This window comes from Hippoglossus hippoglossus, chromosome 16 (genome assembly GCF_009819705.1).
Source record: "Hippoglossus hippoglossus isolate fHipHip1 chromosome 16, fHipHip1.pri, whole genome shotgun sequence".
In the NCBI taxonomy this organism is placed as follows: Eukaryota; Metazoa; Chordata; class Actinopteri; order Pleuronectiformes; family Pleuronectidae; genus Hippoglossus; species Hippoglossus hippoglossus.
The window spans coordinates 23,373,907-23,393,912 of NC_047166.1; the positions used below are offsets into that span (position 1 = coordinate 23,373,907).

Below are 20,006 nucleotides of genomic sequence, written 5' to 3' on the forward strand. Positions count from 1 at the left end.
CTCCACAGAGAGGACCCGCTACCGAATGTATATAAATATAAGGTATTTAAATAGAAAGGGCCAATTCTAGGGTAAAGAAAAAAACAATTTGTACAATTTAGATGAAACACACTAGTGAAAACATCATCATTTTATATTCAACTTCTGCCAATAGATCCCTTTAGCTAAATCGTACACACTGGACCTTTAAAAGCCAAGAGAACATAGATGGATAAATATGCAGTGACCATGACCTCCTCTTGAGGCAGCGTTTAACTCACTGCTGACGCTGTCCCTGAAAGAGGGAGCAGCACAGCAGAAGAATGACATCAGCATGTTGACTCTAGATCCTGACAGATTAAACTGCACAGAACTAGAGAGAGGCCAGTGTCCAACTTAAATAGCACTGTGACATCAGTGTTCTACTGCTGGCTAATACATGGAAACTAAGTGGAAGCTAAGTGGAGATGTTTAAGACTTAACGTTTAGCACCTTTACCACTATTAACACTCACTGATACCTGAAACCACAATCACACACACACACACACACACACACACAGACACACACATAGTAGTGACAATCACGAGATACTTTAAAGGGTTCTGTACTTTAAAGGGGTTCCATTCCCAAACAGCTGGACGACCTTATCTGGCTTCATGACATCTGTTTATTTTGTGAAGCTGTGACTTTAAAAAGCCTCGTGAACTCATGATGAGTGTGACTCAGGTAAAAGCTGAGGACAGACGGAAAAGCAGTATGTGAAATTGTGAGTGTGTATGTGTGTATATGGAGCTTTTCCAGAATTTATTTTAAAAAACTCGACAGGTTCATGTAGTGGCTCAGGAGTCCTGCACATATTCTTCAGCACACACACACACACACACACACACACACACACACACACACACACACACACACACACACACACACACACACACACACACACACACACACACACACACACACACACACACACACACACACACACACACACACACACACACACACACACACTTTCCACATTGGAAGGCCAACAGTGTGAACTCCTCAACATGCATGTATGTGCACTCTCGAGTATAAATGATGGTCCAACGCGATTACAGAAAAAACAAAGCTGTGAAATTAAAGACGTCCTCTGAATTCCACACACAAAATAATGTTGGTATAAACAACTAGGGTAAAGTTAATGTTCAAACAGTCTTGCTAGACCAGAATATGAGGATCATCAATTTATTCGGACGATGTAATTCTACGTTTTCCATTATAATTATAAAATGTTAAGGTTGTAAAGCATGAATCTACATTTTTTTTCTGGATATTAAAACACTTTATAGCATTTTAAATCTATAAAACAGGTACAATCGCAAAATGTTTCTCATTTATTGCAATCCCCACTGGTTAAAGAAGCTATTCAGCCGGCCAGGAGACACGCCACAGCACCACCCTTCTGTTTGATATACCGGCAGAGGCCAACTCACGAGAGAGGCGACGCTTCATCTTTAAGATTATGAATCTTTTTCACACCACTCTGTAGCGACAATGTGACGCCAGTTCTCACAAATCACAGCAGATCCTTTATATTCAAGTGTCAGGGGGATTACTGAAGCACAGCTCACTGCTGATGGAAAAGACCAAGGAGGAAACAAACAAAACCATGTGTGCACAAACACAAACACACACTGGCCAACAGCTAGACTGACAATGACAATACTGTGACGGCTGCTATGGTGGGAGACTAATTTCACCAGGTCTCTCCCTCGTCTGGATTTTGATGGAACGGAAACTATTTTGTCAGTTGAGAAATGAAAGTCTTTATTCATTCTATTTCCATCTTGTACACTCCATCATCCCAAACAGATTTATTCTGTGTCGTTGTCAGGCGCAGAAAGACTATGAGCAGTATGAGCACTGCAATGGAATAGTGCATAAAGTCCAGGGACCCCTCCTCTAAAGCACACGTACAGTAAAGGCCCAAGTGAAAGAACACAATGTGTACACAACCACTATTCACATAAGACAAGCAGGCAGTGTGTGATCTTCTCCTGTCGACATTCTGCATCTGTTGCATGCAATGTTTATTAATTCCAAAAAGAAACTTTCACTGCCAGTGTGTCATCTTTATTTTAGGAGCTTGATACATTCTTTCTGTCAATAAGCCAGGGCTGGTGCCGACTGACTGGTGTTGCAGTATATTGCAATCACTGTGCAATGTTGCTGAAATAATAGTAAAATCATGAGTGAGAGACAAGCATAAAAACACAAACCTGGCTCCCTCCTCTGGAGTTCCACAACACAACCGTCTGTGATGCAGTTACTCTGCTGCTGCTTGTGTGTATCATAGACTGTATATAAAAGGTATATGTATCTGCCCACACTCACACCACACGTGTCGTCGTAGCTCATTTACAGAATTTCAAACTGATGTCGAGGGTTCAGCATTCACTCCCTGGCGCACCGTGTAATGGGCAAGGGCATAAAGGTCACATCTGGAAATAAAGATGTTCTGTCCGAGGCACTGCCTCAATGAGCGTAAAAATGATTGTCTGCTGAAATAGGGCCAAGCACTGAAACGCAAGTGGCACAAGGAATACACTATGTAGTCGATGCCATTTGAGACGTGTGTGGATAAATGAGACAGATTTTCCAAAAGCTGTGATGACTCTCCACCATGAACACTTCCAGCACACCAGCACTTCTCATAAAAGGTGCCACCTGCTGGGCAAGTGGGTTACTGCTGTCTGCAGGAGCGCTGATGGCTGTGTTCAATTATCAACATGGAGCTTGATCCATGAAGAGATGACATTCAATAAGCTGCTATGATGCTTCTGAGACTGCAGCAGAGATTCAAGAATAGGTGGAGGTAAGAATTTGTAGAGAAATCACACACAAACCCTGTCTTCAAACTTGATGAATAGGATTAGGAATACAGAGAGGCTTTCAATAGTGAATCAGAACAACAATCCAAAACTGTGAGGTATAATTTAATAAAATGCCAGTGAATTCAGCTCCAATGTCTCCATGAAAATGTCTTTATTCCACCATTATGAAAGCTGTCCAATGACAAAAGACCATCCTGTGTCTGTGCACTGTGAAGTGTGTGAAGTGCCTGGAGTACATGTTGAAGTGTGCTCCTCTGGCTGGAGATTAACACCTCCAAAGAGGAACCTTTTCTCTGGTCAGTTCACAGCTCTGAAGACAATGTGTGACTCAAATTTCTCATTCAGTGTGCAGCTACACGTGTGTGTGTGTGTGTGTGTGTGTGTGTGTGTGTGTGTGTGTGTGTGTGTGTGTGTGTGTGTGTGTGTGTGTGTGTGTGTGTGTGTGTGTGTGTGTGTGTGTGTGTATTAAAAATTATTGACTTAGAGCTTTTTTTATCTGGATTTTTTTTAAACTAAACAGTTTAGTTCAGTTCAGTAAAAGTTGGATGTTAGAGCTACTAAAAAATAAAACAAATTATTTCAAAACTATTAAATAATAACATTTATTTCTAACTTTATCATAGATATTTTCATTTGGACTATATTTCTTACCAAGTATTTAAAATTCATATTTATTCTGCTGGGTAGCCCTGGATTTAAAAAAACAGTCTTCAACTTAGGAAATTCACGTAACTTGACCCTTAATGTTTTGTTACAAAACTGTTGAAATTGGTTTTTTTTTATATATTTTATTTTGTTTCTTTTTTCAATCATGTTAGAGTGTGATTATCGTTCCATGCAACAAGTGTGTCGTTGCTCACAGTGTGGACCTTTTTTCTGTAATGTGCATGAAAAACAAATTGCATTCCTATAGGCGTAGACTGAGCTCACAAGGATATCAAAACAATTATTGACAACCAGGGCAGGTAAACACCGGCCAGGTGAACGATTTCAAAGGTCTTGTCAACGTCCAACGTCAAATCCGTTTTTAGAGCACTGGATACAAAGTGTTTGCTGAACATTTCATTTATAATCTTCTCCTGGTTTTCTACATTTTCTTACATTCTGAAATATAAGAGGAAACATATCTGGCATCTGTCTTATGATGCAGCATCGAACCTCTCAAACCTCTGCCACAGGCGCCTGTCTAAGCCAGCAGTTCAAACAGTGTGTGAGTGTGAGGCAGCCGATGGACAGGAGAGGAAGGGACGTCTCTGAAAGGTAAACAGTGAGGTGCTTTATGGATTTACTTGCAGCAAAGATTTAAAAATGAGTGCAGGTTTCCAGATTCCCACTCACAAGCAGTCGCTGCTGGCTGAGGGTGCTTGTCTTTTCAAATATATCTAAATATCATGACGTAGAGACAAACTAAATGGAGACTCTCCGGAGGCATTGAACCTGAAAGGTCCTGGACGGTTTGAAACACTGGGTGGCTTTGTTCAACCCATATATGTAGATTGTTTTTAATGAATTAGGTAATAAAGTAGACCTTAAAACCAGCATTGATGTATTTCATAGAACAGCAGTCATATAATTTAGTTTATCCTACAGCTCCAAAAACACATTTAAGTGCAGTTTCACTTTGAAATACAGTCTTGTAAAGTGTTTTTTAATACATTTGTGTGTATTATGCCCAAACTTTCAGTCACTACATTGTGTCAACTGTAGCTTGACAAAGTGTGATTATCACATTGTTATAATGTCACAGCTTACTCAGATAGGTTTCTGGGAAATATTTGCAGAGATCTTTCATTATGCTGTGTCCCTAAAGTGAAGGTGAATAGTCAACCACAAGGGGGCAGGGTGGAGCGTCCGATCTCATAATGAGTTATGTTGCAGAACATGCAGTAAGTACGTGAGAACTGGTCTCATGAGAGCACTGAGGACACTTCACATTCCTCTGACCAGGATCAGGGATGACCTCTGACCTGTTCCGACCTCACAGCCATACAGTGGCCAGTATATCCTCTGTATTGCTGGTCAGACAGCTGACCTACTGGAGAGCTTTGACTGAATCCACTGGATCCAGCATCCAAGAGGACTATTATATACCATCTTTATTGCCTAAATATGTTTCAGGATAGACTTTCTATTAAGGTTGGTGGATAGGATGATCTGAGAGCTTCTCTTGTTAGTTCCAGTGTCTACTCACCTGCTACTGTCACAGTTCGAGGGATAATACATCCAGTGGTATTTAACTAAGGCCCTCGTTTAACATCAAGTCTTAATGAAGCTCTCAATCTCATTTGAACAGCCTGTTCCCACAGGTGATTAGAACAGTGTCTTACTGCCTGTTAAAGATCATTAGAAAGATAGATGTATATTAATAACTAATTCAAACATCTGTAAAGTTGAGAGGAGTCGTCATGTATCAGAGACACTAGCTGACAAGAAACAAAAAAGAACACCTGACGTGTTCAAGTCGAGACACACACACAGCACACACCTCTGTCAGGTCACAGACTCACAGAGTTATATTGGCAAATATCTTGAACAGTTTTGCTGCATTTTAGCCGTTTCTTAAAAAAACGAATGGGATTAGTCTATGAAGCTGCAGCCATAGCGACTCTGTGAGGCTTCATTAAAGCTAAATAAGAACTTCAAGATTCTAATGTTTTCCCAGTAACAACTTTCTGCTTAGCAAGTCAATTGCTACTTTACACTTTGTCCCAGCTGCCACAATAAGCTAAATGAGACTAACAGTCCACAGCTTGGCTCTGTTGAGCTGCTTTAAGACTGAGTGATGCTTTGAGCAAATGCCAACTTGTAGGGATGTATTTACAATCACAAAGCCACCTGCATTGTGTGTGACCCAACTCCCCCCCTATCAGTCTCCTTCCGTCTGGGAAACCATTCCGGAGCCTCTGGCTCCACCAGACTGCAGAACAGCTTCATCCACCCGGCTGTCAGGAGGCTGAACTCTCTCCCCTCGCCCCCATGGACTGTACCATTCCCCCACCCCCCACAACCACCATCAACCACTAAATCACTAAACTACACCAATAGAACCTGCACCCCTCCACCTACAGATAACAAGAACTGTACCATCCCTCACACCCCCACCCACTGAACCCACTCACCTCTCATCACCCCCCCCATCCCAAGCCAACCCACCTCCTACCTCCAATTAACTCTTACTGAATCTACCTGAACTCCTTTTTCAATACGAACATGCACCTGTCACTTTTGGTTGTAATTAAATTTTATTTTTTTACTGTAAATACTGCCATCATACAACAACTGCTACTATCTTAAACTGCTGTTTTACTTCATCCTGTGGATGTACATTACTTTCCATGAAGTATTTTTGCACTTGTTAGATCTTTTGACACTTTCGATTATCACATCTTACAACAGAGACTAGAACAGTTAATTGCAATCAAAGGAACCGCCCTCAGATGGTTGAAATGCAGGAGGCATTTTGCATTCAGTTCGACAGATATACAGGAGTTGGAACTACGATTTCACAACTCTGGAAATGGCACCTTCTGAGGAGCATGTGAATGCTCAATAAACCACTCTTGGACACAACCAGAGGACCAGAGAGCTGCCTCAACCACATGGTGGGTGGCTCACAAACGCTGTGTAACCCTCGAGCCCATGCTCATCATATACAGTCAGACAGTTAGTCAGTCAGCAGAGCCGACAACAAAAGCTCAGCCTCAGCCATCGGTGCTGACGCAGCCTGACATGGCCTTCTGCAGGATAGAGGACGAGAAATAGAGGATGTGGACACAGGCCTATTGTAGGTGCTAAAGTTATCCAGACTTCCTCTTAGCCCGGCAGGAGCACGGCGTTCCAAAACAAACATGATCAAAGACTGGCTGTGCAGAAATTGGCACCATGAAAATTAGCACATTACAACATTACGGTGGGAGAACTGTACATCTTATTTCAGTGCAACAATGACAAAGAAGTCATACAAATAAATGTTTTACTATCTGTCATATGAATCATAATTTTCCCTGCCAGTCTCCTGCCATTACACTGTTGAATCAGTAATGGCAACACATTTTTCAAATGACCTCATAATGAAACACATTTTTCAAATGACCTCATAATAAAACACATTTTTCAAATAGATGAAATGTGGTTTCTCTATTCATAACCACCGTTACTGAAACTAATATATGTGTTATAATCCAATATTGGATCATAACACCAGCACACAGAGTTGGGCTCCACTGCATTGAACTGTAATGGCGTATTTTAATTCACTTTGTCATTACACAGACACAGGTTAACATGTCATACGCTTTATGCCCCTCAAAGGGGAATCAAGATATCAAATTAGTAACAAGTCATCATGTAATAGAGGTAAAGATAATTCACTTTTACATGAAGCCTTCCCTGGATTCTAAACTGTGTAAAAGCATCTAACACTTGGCATCAGGCAATCAGCACATCACAGAGATGGCCCTGAGCACCCATAGTGTAAATAAATAATGTGCTTCCAGCATCCCTGCAGTGGAATTGAACAGGATCCCAGCCTATTGTTCCAGAAAAAGAAACCACACCTCGCACTTGGAAAACAGTTTCTGCTGCTGTCCTTGTCTTTATGTATATATCCTGTACAGATGGCAAAACCAATCAGTCTCCAACGTAGAAAGAAGTACCTTACGCATGTATGTACAAAACAATACTCTTAGTTTCCTATTTTCCCATCTACAGTATCACTTACAAGGTTAATTGTTCCTCAGTGACCTGACCTTTAAAGCTGCACAGTGCAGGTCAAGGCAGTTTAAAGTGCATAGTAGGACTAAAGCAGAGAGGAGCATCCCACCATACCTTTAACATTAATCCTGTTCTCAACCCATCCCACTATCACACATCTCATTTACATGATTTTATAATATCTAACTCCACAAAACACAGGAACTTCTTGTTGCCATTTCAAAACACCCACCTAAAACACAAATGTACTAATACAGATGTGTGACCTGCTCAGATGTCAGTATCTTAAATACCAACTGAAGTCATGTAGTCTGCTGAGTTCTACCCAGAAGGCAAACAAGAACAACCCCCTAACATAACAATGGCCCCGACATAACTAGTAAATGTATTTGCAATGGCTTTTCATTGATGAGTTGCCATTATGAAATATTTGTTTCCCTCTCTGCTGATGAAGGTTCTTATTTCAAAGGAATGAACCGTTCACAACACCACACCCCACTTAACACCCACTGGTGTGCAAACACGATCTATAAACCACTCGACATTATTGCTCACATTTCTCAGCTGTCCCTGTGGGTTATAATCGCTCTTTTAAGATGAACCCTGAGTTGACAAGCAATTTTTCACTGACCTCTTTTGGTTTAAAGGCTCATGTCTGTTGCAGCTGTGACCACAGAGATGTTTAAATGTCCGTTAGGCCTGGTCACCCCAGAACCATAGACTGAATATATAGATGTACAACATGGCTGCCCCCCCTTGAGTGATGCCAAAGTGTCTTGGTTGCCACCTGGTGGCTGGCTGCAGCATAGGTCGTAAATCCTGCCTCCTCTATATTTAATAATGTGAGATAAGCCAAACTAAAAAGTCAAAGTACTTGTCATTTTAGGTTGTTCTTATCACACTGATCCCACATATTTCCAGTAAGTTTGGTTTTAAATAGGCTCGTTATTTGATGCTATAAAAACGAGGTAATACATCATGATTGACACTGACTAACGATTGGTCAAACATGTGTATCGGCGGGATCTCGCTACTGCAGTTCTATCACCTGATTGCTACTGCGGCGCAGACTCTGGCTCTGAATGTGCAAGATGGCAGCACTCGTTTTGGAGTTATTTGGCTTCAATTCTAGGTAGTGGGAGAACGCATCGCCCATCGGTTAAAAACGATGCAATGTTGTTTCGCAAACAATCATTTTAATGGAATCACTGCGATCAGTAAAGGTGCTCATGGTGTCGAAGTAAATGTTACACATTGGGTCAAACTTTTACATGCAAATTTGTGGAGTTGACTGTAGTCCACCTTAAAGTGCTAAATTTGGATAGTGACGGATAGTCAGGGAGAACCATTTATTTCATCCTAACCTCCGTCACTGCAACACAAATAAACAATTAATCTGACAGAAGATTCATCTTTGCAAATGTCTTTCTTCAGGACACAATGTGAACCAATTTTCTTTTTTATAACTACACTAATGAGCTTGCTACATGACAGTTAGCAGCTCATAGAGATTTTCTTTTTCCTTCTTCAGGAACTACTCAAGATGTACAAGTCTGAGGACAACTTGTAAGGTGCGAGCTAACAGGACAGAGATTTGTGACTGATACTAGCTTGTTCCCACCATGCTAGCATTTAGCTCGCCAGCTACAGTCCCAACATCATATAGCCTCGACCACTGCCTCTTTTGTATGGAGGCACAAAATGACATAAGTAGAAATAAATAAATAAAAAAATGTATACAGAAAAAATGAAAAAATAAATATATTTTGGTGACATAAAGCCTTTTTCATTTCAAGCAAAGAGAGTGATGGGAGTGATTTCTCTGCTTAAACAGACCGCCTAATAAGGTGGGTGTGTATTATAGATGACTGTGGAGAGTGAGGTATGTCACATGCTGTATGTCACATGATTGGAGCAGCGCAACTCGAGTTGGCTGCCTGAGCTAGCTCGCAGGCGCCGCTCCATTTATTATCCATTTATTCGTGTATTTAATTATTTATTCCTGCATTTATTTATTCATTTCTACTTTCATTTTGTGTCCCTCATACTTTTGTACTAACACTTACAATACGTGTTTTCTAGCCTAGACAGGGAGGTCAAGTTGTACTAAACACAACCAGTGACACCTTCAACCACTGGGGGTCAAATATTAGTCGATTTTAGATACGGCTAAAACAAGTATATTTATCCTACCTGCAATGCGAATCACAGCCCTCTCTGCTGGATCCAGGACGTCCCCTGAGGCCGACTTAGAGCGTTTGACCCTCTGGTGTTTGGACAGGTTCCAGGGCAGGGTGTCTCCAGGACAGGGGGCGACGCTGCTCCTCTCCCCGTAGTTTTCCTCCAGTGGGGTTTGATCCCTGCGTCTATCTTTATGGGTCGCCATCATCTACCTGTACCGGACTGATTAAAGGGCAGAGTGTTTGATAACCAGAGAACTCTCAACACTTTACAGAAGTAATGATTCCTGACTTAACAAATACTTGTTCATAGCCAGCCAGCTTCTGGGTAACAATGATTGTCATTGATGCTATTGTAGAGCATGTTCTTTGTAAAAGATAAAATACATGTGCATTATTAAACTACTGAAAAAGCCCATGTTAGTTTAAAAACACTAAGAAAAAGAGCAGCAACACACTTATAGTCCTGGTTATGATATTGGAAGGTACAGAAGGGAAAACTCTGCCATCATTGTGTACAAGTTGCTTCTTAAAGTACACAAAAATCCAACAACTTTAAAAACTCCACCCACAAATCACGCAAATCATTAACCTATTAAATCTAATAACCGAGATCTGAGGTATTAAAGGGATAGTTGTCGAATATAAATGTCGGGGCTTGCCGACACCACACCAGCAGTATGGAGGCACGTTATGTTTTTCTGTTGTTTTATTACGTCTGAAGTCTAGGTTTCGGATTCGGCTGCTACAGCTAAGTTTACTTCTGAGACTCCAGAAGTGTTTTGTGAGAAGATGATGAGTGCATTTTAATTTTTCGGTGAACTATCCCTTTAACGACATACTTATGGGTTAGTGAACCAAGCAGATTCAGCTCAGCTGTTCCTGTGTCAGCTTCTTCTTTCATGTCCTGTGACCTCACTCCTCTAATGTTTAACTAACACTACCCGCACAGCAAGATAAAACTTAAAAAAGGGCTTGGTGTTAGAGAGTGCCATAACATGCAAAATGCAGGGCTCAGACACACTTTGTGAGGACTTTTAAAGATCGGATCAGTAGGCATCTACTGGTCTCCATGACCACAAGGACAGAACTGAATGGACCTTAACCTGCTCATGCAAAATAGCGAGATGAAGAAACATTCCTAACTAAGCTATACACTGAAAGAAACATTTTGCAGCAGCTATACAGACTCCAAACATATAATCATTCAAAGAAAATAATATGTGTTTGTAATATGACAAGCAGTATTCTGTATTATGATTATCATTGGGCAAAACCAATCTTTGGTAAACTATGCAGATCTCCCCTCAACAAGAAAAACTATATCTGCTAAATCACTCAGTGTGGATTTTGTTTTGAGTATTTGGTCAATCTCTGACTTTCGCCTTGAGGTTAAATATTTACCAGTCATGTGCAGCATTACAGAGTGAAAAATAATACAACTCACTCCACATCATATCATACTTTCTCTATTCCCCATCAATATTTAATATGTTTGCAATTAAAACCCAACAGTTGCAGATGTAATCATAGCATTTAAAGGTGTGTGTTGAGGCAAGGCCAAACACAACGCAAGGTAAGATACACACCTTAGTGGCTGGTCCAGTGAAAACACAACCTCCACTAATGAGCCTGTGCTCCGGCAACACACAGTGGTTGAATGAGTCACTATCAGCAGCACTCATAAACACTGTGTGTCTGGTAAAGAACAGTGAAGTGGTGCTTCCTGAGAGACTGGCTGATCAGACACTGCCCTTCACTTCGAGTCATGACGCAAATCTCTTTACTTTCTGTTAACATGAATATTAATGAGAGCTGAATGACCTGGGTAAGGACATATCTCTGTAAGTATTTTATGACTGTGACACACCTAATGAAAGGGTTAATCCTCTGCTCAGCGAGCTTTGTTGGACGCATGCTGGTGGTTGTATCATGTACATGAAACAACCATGTCGTATGCTCCAATGTTGTCACCACAGTTCAAAGTTCAGTGCTTTGTGAAGTTAGCTGTGCACATGCAAATGTTGTGGCCGGTTGGGCGAACGTTGAGATCATGATGTCATCACAGAACAGGCAGACACAGATGGACGACAATATAATATACGAACAGCGCTGCTTTAATTAATTAATGCTAATTTTCCCATGTCACCACATTATTGTTTCTTGTCTGGAGCCTTAATTACCATTGACTCCCTTTAAATGCAAAACGTAAACAATAGGCTACTGCATAATATTAGAAGTCTTTAACGTGCTTCAGCATTAAATAACGTGTACAATTACAGTGATGTCATGGCACGTGATCCTATTCAGTGAGAAATGTCCCACCAGCTTGAGGTATGGATATAATAGATTACAGACCACACAGCCGTGACACACACAAATGAATGGCCAGTGCCGGGTAATAATGAAAGTAGATCTTGTAATTGCCTCATAAATCTTGTACTGTGAAAGAGATCTCAATATTAGTCAAACTGCAGGTCCTCAAGTTCATACTGACAGTATGATTTTTTTTGGGTGTAAATGGAAAAAAAAGGGGGGGGTGGAGCTGTAATCTGATTGGTCCCTGAGGCCAGGGTCAATTTGGTGCAATTGGCATATTTTTCTTCAAGACTCCAAAGAATGTGTCATTTCAAGACAACCTTAGACTCCTGCAACAAACTGATCCCTGAGGAACACGACACAAACTCATAGGATGACTCACTGAGTTAATCTTTATCAAGTACCTGTATTTCTTGAACGGTAAGGCCAGAGACAAACAAACACACAAACGCGCTCACACACACGCGCGAACGCACACACACACAGTCTTACCTTACTGCTGCGTCGGATCGGTGCGTAAAAAGCCTGTCAAACTGCCATAAATTCATGAACCGCTGCTCCACTCTGCGTCTTCCAGGTTGCAGCCAACCAAGACAAATAAGAGTCAACGTAAGGCAGCGTGTGTGTCTGTGTGCGTGTGTGTGTGTGTGACAGCGAATAGCACGTGTGTGCCGGTTATAATGAAGAAGCAGCCACTCCTCTGACAGGAGGCAGGACCGCGCAGGAGACCCGCGGCGCTTGGTCCGCAGTCATCTGATGTTTCTCTGCTCGACCTGCTCGCTCTTTCCCCTCCAGCGTCATGGCGACACCTCTGAATTCACAGGACTCTTGAACTCTATCCCTCATGCTTGTGTTAGCTGACACCCCGGGGCTGCGACATGCCGCTCCTTACCTCCATGGTCGCAGAGGAGACGGGAGGAACGCGTCCTCCACCTGCTGTGGAGACGCTGACGGAACCGATCGAGAGCAATTACCTGCGCCTCTCCACCAGCAGGGTCTGGTGCTGCGGTGAAAAGCTGCATGACTCACTGCTCATGTTCGATTAGTCCTCCTGCTTGTCCCGGGCTGAGCACGGTGGAGCCTGCAGGACGCTGCAGAGGGGAGAGTACAAGGAAGTGTAAAGATTTAGGCTGCAACGATGATGATTGTGTTTATGATGATTGGATTTATGTGGAGACAGAAAGTTGTTCCGTCAAAATGTCCACTTTTCACACAAATATCATGATCATACTTTAATTATTGTCTATATACCGCAATTCTTCAAAGTGTGTACAAAAAGGATGTTTGGAGAGCAACAATAGTTTTTCAAATTTGAATTGGCAGAAAAAGACAGCTAGCAAGATAGCAAAACGTAAGCCAACAGTTTGCTCATAATAAAAATAAAACCCTTTATAGCAAAAATATTAATAATAATGATAGTAAAGAAGTATAAAGGACGTCACCAGTGTAAAATGCAACACAAAGAGCTTAACACAAAAGCAGTGAAAAAACAACTATGATAAAACAATAGGAACTACCGCACTGTGTTTGTATGCCTCTGCCAAACAGTGCAGTTTACGTCACCTTAAATTTGTTTACTGGATTCATATATGGTCACTGCGGTCTTGAGATATCCCATTAAAGAGGCCAAAAACATGTTTGGTGAGACAACTGTGACCTTGACCGTTGACCTTTGACCACCAAAATCGAATCAGTTAGTCTGTGAGTCCAAGTGAATGGGTGCTAATTTTGAAAGAAAGGTGCTCCTGAGATATTACATCCATGATGCAAAACTGTCTGTTTTGAGAGGTCACAGTGACCTTTGACCACCACATTCTAATTAGTTCATTCTTAAGTCCAAGTGAATGTTTGTACCAAAATGAAAGAAATTCCCTCAAGGTCTTCTTGAGATATCGTGTTCATGAGAATGGGATGGAAGAACAAACGTGTGTGTGAATGTATGTCAGATGGACGGATTGGGAAACCTGTACACATAATGCCTCTGGCCACTGGCCGTTGGACAGGATAAAACAGCCATCAGATAAAACATTTTGAAATTGAGAAGTTGGCGATGAGATAAAATGGAACAACCATAAAGTAAAAAAAACACCAGGAGAAGGCTACTGCAAAAAGAGTCAGAGGATGTCAGGGACCAAACAGGCACCTATGTTGTAAGAATAAGTACAGTGGGATCTCATGCTGTGGCACTTCCAGTCACTGATCGTTGTTCTATGCATCGTACAACATTTGCTGAGGAGCAGTTTTATGGAGACACTGTATTCATCTTTTACGTAAAATCTGCTGTAGACCATGTAATGATAGAACCCTCTGGATTCAACTCAAGACCAGTGTGTACTGTGTCAGCATTTATTCCTGCTCTATGCGGAGCTATATGGTGCTCATTTTCAAGTGTTCGCCCATTCATGTTCCTTTTTAAATATTTTTAGGTTGACAGCACATAAATCTACCCCCTCTGAATAAATTCAAAGTGGTATGAAAAATTGTATAAGTGTAAAATTAGGATTATGGAATCAAGGGTTGAGAACCAGGGAGTCAAATCCCATAAAGTGTCCACAAGATGAATTTAGAGTGTGTCTGGATTTAGTCACACACACACATACAGTACATACACACACACATACACACCCTTGCTCTAATCTTAACCTAAACCTCACCTTAACCTCTGACCCAAAACGCTCTTTTGTTGAAGTGATCGCTGTCCACTCCAAAGATCATGGTCCTGTGACAGGGGCAGACCTCATTGTTCATTTTGAAGAGTAACCACTGACTGACCTATGTTATAGGCAGTCACAGGAGATATACTTTATATACTTTGTTCTGTAGGAGTTTGAGAAAATGTATTGCTGCTACACAAGGCCTCATAAATGTGCTAATGGGACACATTTAGCAGCATCACATCCCAACACAACAGACTGCATCAGTGCGCTCACAAGATCCAGCAGAAAAGTTCAAGTATTCCTTCAGGTTGAGGGAGATGCTGAAGTGGAGAGAGATGATGATTCAATAGAAATGAACTTTAACGCAGCCCAGTTCTATCAGAAAGAACCGTGGTAGTTTAGGAGTGTCCAAGACTACAGCCCCAAATATTTTAAGAATTCAACTAAACACAGTCGCACAATTGCTTTCTGCCACCTCGAGATAGCAATAGGCCAAAAATGCACCTGACTAAACTTCATTTTAAGTCCAACACATGAATGAAAATGGGTTCAAGTGTATTTGCCTTTTAAACAAAGTGGGCACCAGATATGAAAATGACATCAGGTCGATACCAGCATTGCGCTTGGCACCACTTTTATCCAACAGTTGCTTTAGACCTTATTCAAACTACTATGTTAGGAGCAGTTGGAATTTGTTTTCATCCATATCAAATGTAAATGTTAAAAGAATTTCCAGAAGATCAGCAAAATCAATTTCACATCTCCATCCTAGTTTTTCAAATATTAAAAGATGCCTGGAGATAAAGAGCATGGAAACTTTAAAAAACGTTTTCTGTGTTGTTTCTGTTGAATGGAAGGAGACAGTGAATGCTGTAATCACCAGATGTCCTTTGCGCACGTATAGTAAAAGGCTCATTAATTTGCCCTAATGGAAAAAGCACAGAAAGGTCTAGACACAATCGAGAGCAGTGCAGAGCTCGGTCGTGTAATACATCCGCACAGTGAGTGGAACAACTGTTTGATATTCCTACATTACCATAATGATACAGATTCAAATAATAAAAATCGACTTTATAAACAGCAACTTCGAACACAAGGTTAAACCTTAAACATGATATTATCTGTTACTGCAGACCTGCATTGTTTCAACACGAGATCAATGTTCAATATGAGCAGTGTTGTGCATGAACGTGCCAAAAGAGCGCCCCTCATCGAAGTTTGCTGACCGTGAACTTGACCATTGTTCACTTTCGCAGAACTGACTGTCTCACTCATGTTTGATGCCACCATAAAATAAGACTTAATTTCCATCCTCACAAAATATTACACATTTAGAGTGAATATCCCCAGTGAAATCATCAGCTGTAGCCCAGAACCTCTTGCGATCCATAGCACAACATCTTAACATGATCCGTGCCATATTCTAATAAAGTGAAGCAGAGCAGAGTTAGAGAGGGTTTATAAGGGACCGCCAGTAAACCGAGAGAAGAAGAACAATAGTTGTTTAAAAGTGACAGAGACATTGGATTCGCAGTTTTACATAAGTTATGGACTAAAACAAAAGTTAAGGTTAAAGCAAACTTTTTGTCGCTCTTTGATGTGAATACAATTTTTTGCACTTGTTCAGCTGCTGGTTCAGGGATTGTGATCATAGAAAGGTAAGAAGGATACTGTTGGAATCTGTGGACTCTGGGTTGTAGCATGATCGGTACTGGATTTGAGGACACGTGCAGTTTGTGTGTTTTGAATTGTTTGGTTTAGGTGAAAATGGTTATCGGTATTAAGCCGAGCTTCAACCCGTTCTAAAGAGGTATAGCATGTCCACATTGACAACTTTATTAAACTTTGTTCAAAATTCTAAGTTCTAAATTGTGAACCATGAACGTGAACTAGTTCATTTGAAGCTTCATGAACTGAACCTTGAGCTAGCTCTTTTTAAAAACACTGAATATGAATATGAATTTCTGTGAGACAATAAAATGGGTCAACCATCAGGGATTTTGTCATATTGCTCGTGGCGGAAGTGACGTGATGGATCTAGGAGTGGATCTATAGGATGTTGGGGCCATAAAAGGGCAACGATTTACTGAGAGGGGCCAATTATAAGTCCAACATTGATGCACAATTCCTCTTTCAGTAAGGTGGACGTGTAATTCATTCCTTGTTTACTGTACTAGCTCTATCACAGAACATATTTTGAAAACTGTTTCTTGTTCAAGCCCATAATGTACTTCCAAAAAAACCTTAACACAGTCATATTTATTAGTTAGTACTGTTAGTAAGTGACTAGTTCATTTAACAGAAGACTGGTGACAGGACAGGGGCACTCCAGGGGCCAATCAGATTGCAGCACCTTGCCCTGCCCCTGGAAGCACCCTGTCAGGTAATGTTTGGCATTTCTTTACCAATATGTGCTAACCTACTAACTTACTGACCATGCTTGAATCCAGAATTCACCTTAAAAATAATAAAAAAAATAATAAAAAGGGATACACTACACAAAGCAAGAGCACTTTAATTTAACTATGACTTTATTTGTCCATCGTTTCCATGGTGATCTCTGTTTCCATCGACAGAGGTGATCTGTGTCCCGGCTGACTCTCATGTACAGTCCGGCTTGTTCAAGGATCCCTGCTCTCAGGACACAATGTCTGTGCACCCGCTCACCTCTGCTTGTCAAGGAGAACTCAATTATCTTCTCAGTGACAATTGTCTCACTCGTTCCTCACAGACCGATGTGTTCGGCGTCCTGCAGTGACCTAGAGAGGGCACAGCCTCCAGGACCTTCAGTGGCACCAGGTGAGGACAGGGAGAAATCATTCTATAGAAACAGAACTGATGTTAAGGCACTGATTTTAGTTTGGACCCCAAAGCAGAGACTGAAATACCAGATTGGAATAAAGGAGCAGAGTTTATTGCTCAACAAGGCAGAGAAGAGCAGGCTGTGGAGGCAGGGAGCTGGCTGGCTGGAACACTCCAAGGGGGTGGCATGAATGCTGAGCACCAGGAAGGGAAAAACACTGCACTGAAAACAAACGCCGGCGAGCAGCAAGGCACACAGGAGACCTGGGCAAAACGGAGGGAAAACACAAACCAAACTAAACAAACCAAGAACACCGAGAGATAATAAGGAGCCGCACTACCGAACTAGACGGAATTATCTGGCAGAGTAGTGGAGTCAAGACCAGGCTTTTATGGGGAGGTTGATGAATGAGTGAGAGCAGGTGTGCCTTGTCTGCTGCAGAGGAGAAACCAGCCACACCCCCTGCCACACACACATGACCTGCAGGGGAAGAACAGAAAGGGGAGGGGGCGAGAGAACACAGAATACAACAAAACCAAAATAAACACAGAATCATCACAACTGATACATGTGGAAGACAAATGGTTGTGATGGTGGGTGGAGTTGAGGTGATTGGCAGACACATTAAACACAGCTTCTTGATAAATTTGCCCAAGTGATGTTTCCAAGATGTTTCCAGCCTATTTCAAAAGATGATATTGACGTTTCACATCACTAAGGAAATCAGCTGCAGTTAGAAAGCACCCGAGCTGTTTGCACTGTTACACAAATGGGCTATCCCTTCTTGACAAGCTGCAATTGGTGTGATGCCAGAGCAGCAGTTGTTATTAATGAAAAACGCTCTGTCCTGATGCAGTGCCTGCCCCTATAGTTATCTGCTGTCTGCTTGTATTAGTAGAAATGTAGCAAGCTGACCCTCAGTGTTGAATTACAGCAGCCATCATGGCCAAATTTTAGGATTCATCAGTCGATGGAATGTGTCTTTTTAAAAGAAATAATAACACACTTTTGTCAGAACTGATGTAATAATAAGCATTGATTGAAATAATTTTTATTTGAAGATCCACTTCCCTTTCATCTGTACTTTATAGATTATGAACTACTTCATGAACCTGTGGTGAGCGATAACACATTGAACAGCAAACACGTTGCTCCTGTTACCACAGAGAGGAATTAAATAACATGCTAACATGCTACATGAGTCACATTACTCTCAGCTGTGTTCACAGAGAAAGTGCGAGTTTCTAAAGTCACATTCAGTAAACACAGTTACGCTTGAATAAATTAACACACTGGGTAGAAAAAGTAATCAGAATATAAAATGAGGAAAAAGTATGGTTATGAGTGAAGTTTTAAGTGTGATCTCAGTGTTGGGATAATCTCTGTCCTTCATAAACCCAGTGTAACCAATTTCATTTATTTGTTTTGTTATTATTCTATCTAGTATTAGTTTTTTGCTTTCTTCCAAATAGTGTGAGAAGCAACTGTGTTTGAAATTATGCATATTATATTATATGCCAAAAATACCTTTTGCTTTTTATGCTCTTAATGCTTGTGCTAACGTTTCTTCTGCTTGTACTAACTTGTAATTTCTATGTCAGTAGTGTTAACCTTTGACCTTATGGATACAAAGCGTCATCATTTCATTGATCCTCTTAGACATTTGTATTAAATTTGATCATAACTACTGGAGTAATTCTTCCAAAAAAGATTCAGTTCATCTTTAAATGCAACACATTTGTGCCCAATGCCTCTGTTATGTATTGATGAAATTTAAGTGAACACACATCTGAAGTGGTAGACACATGGATCAACCTCTGGCATTGATCTTAAAGTCTCTCTTTTACCCATGAATATTTCTCACTCCCCTGTCTGGGTTCCCCTCACTACATGTTAGACCTCCTGATCTGTATTCTGTGCTCAGCTCTCGCTGTAAAAACAACAGAACCAAATGTCTTTCTCTTGTAATGTAGTGTTTGTGGCTGTGCATCAAGAAGTCCTGCAACGACTTGGCGTTGGCCGAACATAAGATTTAATGGCCAAAATTGACATCCCCAGACTGAAGTGCTCATTATTATTATTATTATTATCCAGACTAGAGTATCCATTTTCAATATTTTAAGTCCAACACTGGCCTGAACTTCTTCTGGTTTGTACATATACACACCTCCTCACCATTTACTCTGTGTTCATCTCCACTAGACTGCTGGTCAGTCTTTCCAAAAGACAAACCCTAAAATAGCTCAGTGGACAGGTGTCCCTTGGTACCAGCTCACAGAGTGCTGAATCGCCATATAATTTAGTGCTGAACAAGGAATGATGGGAAAGTTGTAAACTGCAGTCAGGCCACAGGAGTCCCCCCCCCCAAATGAGCAGACCTGACCCCCATAACCTATTCAAGGTTAATGCGTCATTTGGGGACATCCTGAGCAGGCGAGAGGGAAGAGAGGCAGCATCAGTCGTACTGACTTTG

The 20,006-nt window shown here is 41.2% G+C and overlaps 1 protein-coding gene across 4 annotated transcripts in view; it reads right to left on the reverse strand.

The window, feature by feature from the left end:
- plecb (plectin b) overlaps positions 1–12,825 on the reverse strand; it is a 130,545-nt gene extending 117,720 nt beyond the window's left edge. For all 4 annotated transcript variants that reach the window (XM_034611699.1, XM_034611698.1, XM_034611697.1 and 1 more), the window contains exons 1-2: positions 12,566–12,825; positions 9,768–9,967 (exon numbers count right to left, since the gene is read on the reverse strand). In XM_034611699.1, the coding sequence (XP_034467590.1) occupies positions 9,768–9,963 (196 nt within the window). In that variant the 5' untranslated portion in view covers positions 9,964–9,967; positions 12,566–12,825. The remainder of the gene's footprint in view (positions 1–9,767; positions 9,968–12,565) is intronic.
- Positions 12,826–20,006: the final 7,181 nt, after the last annotated feature.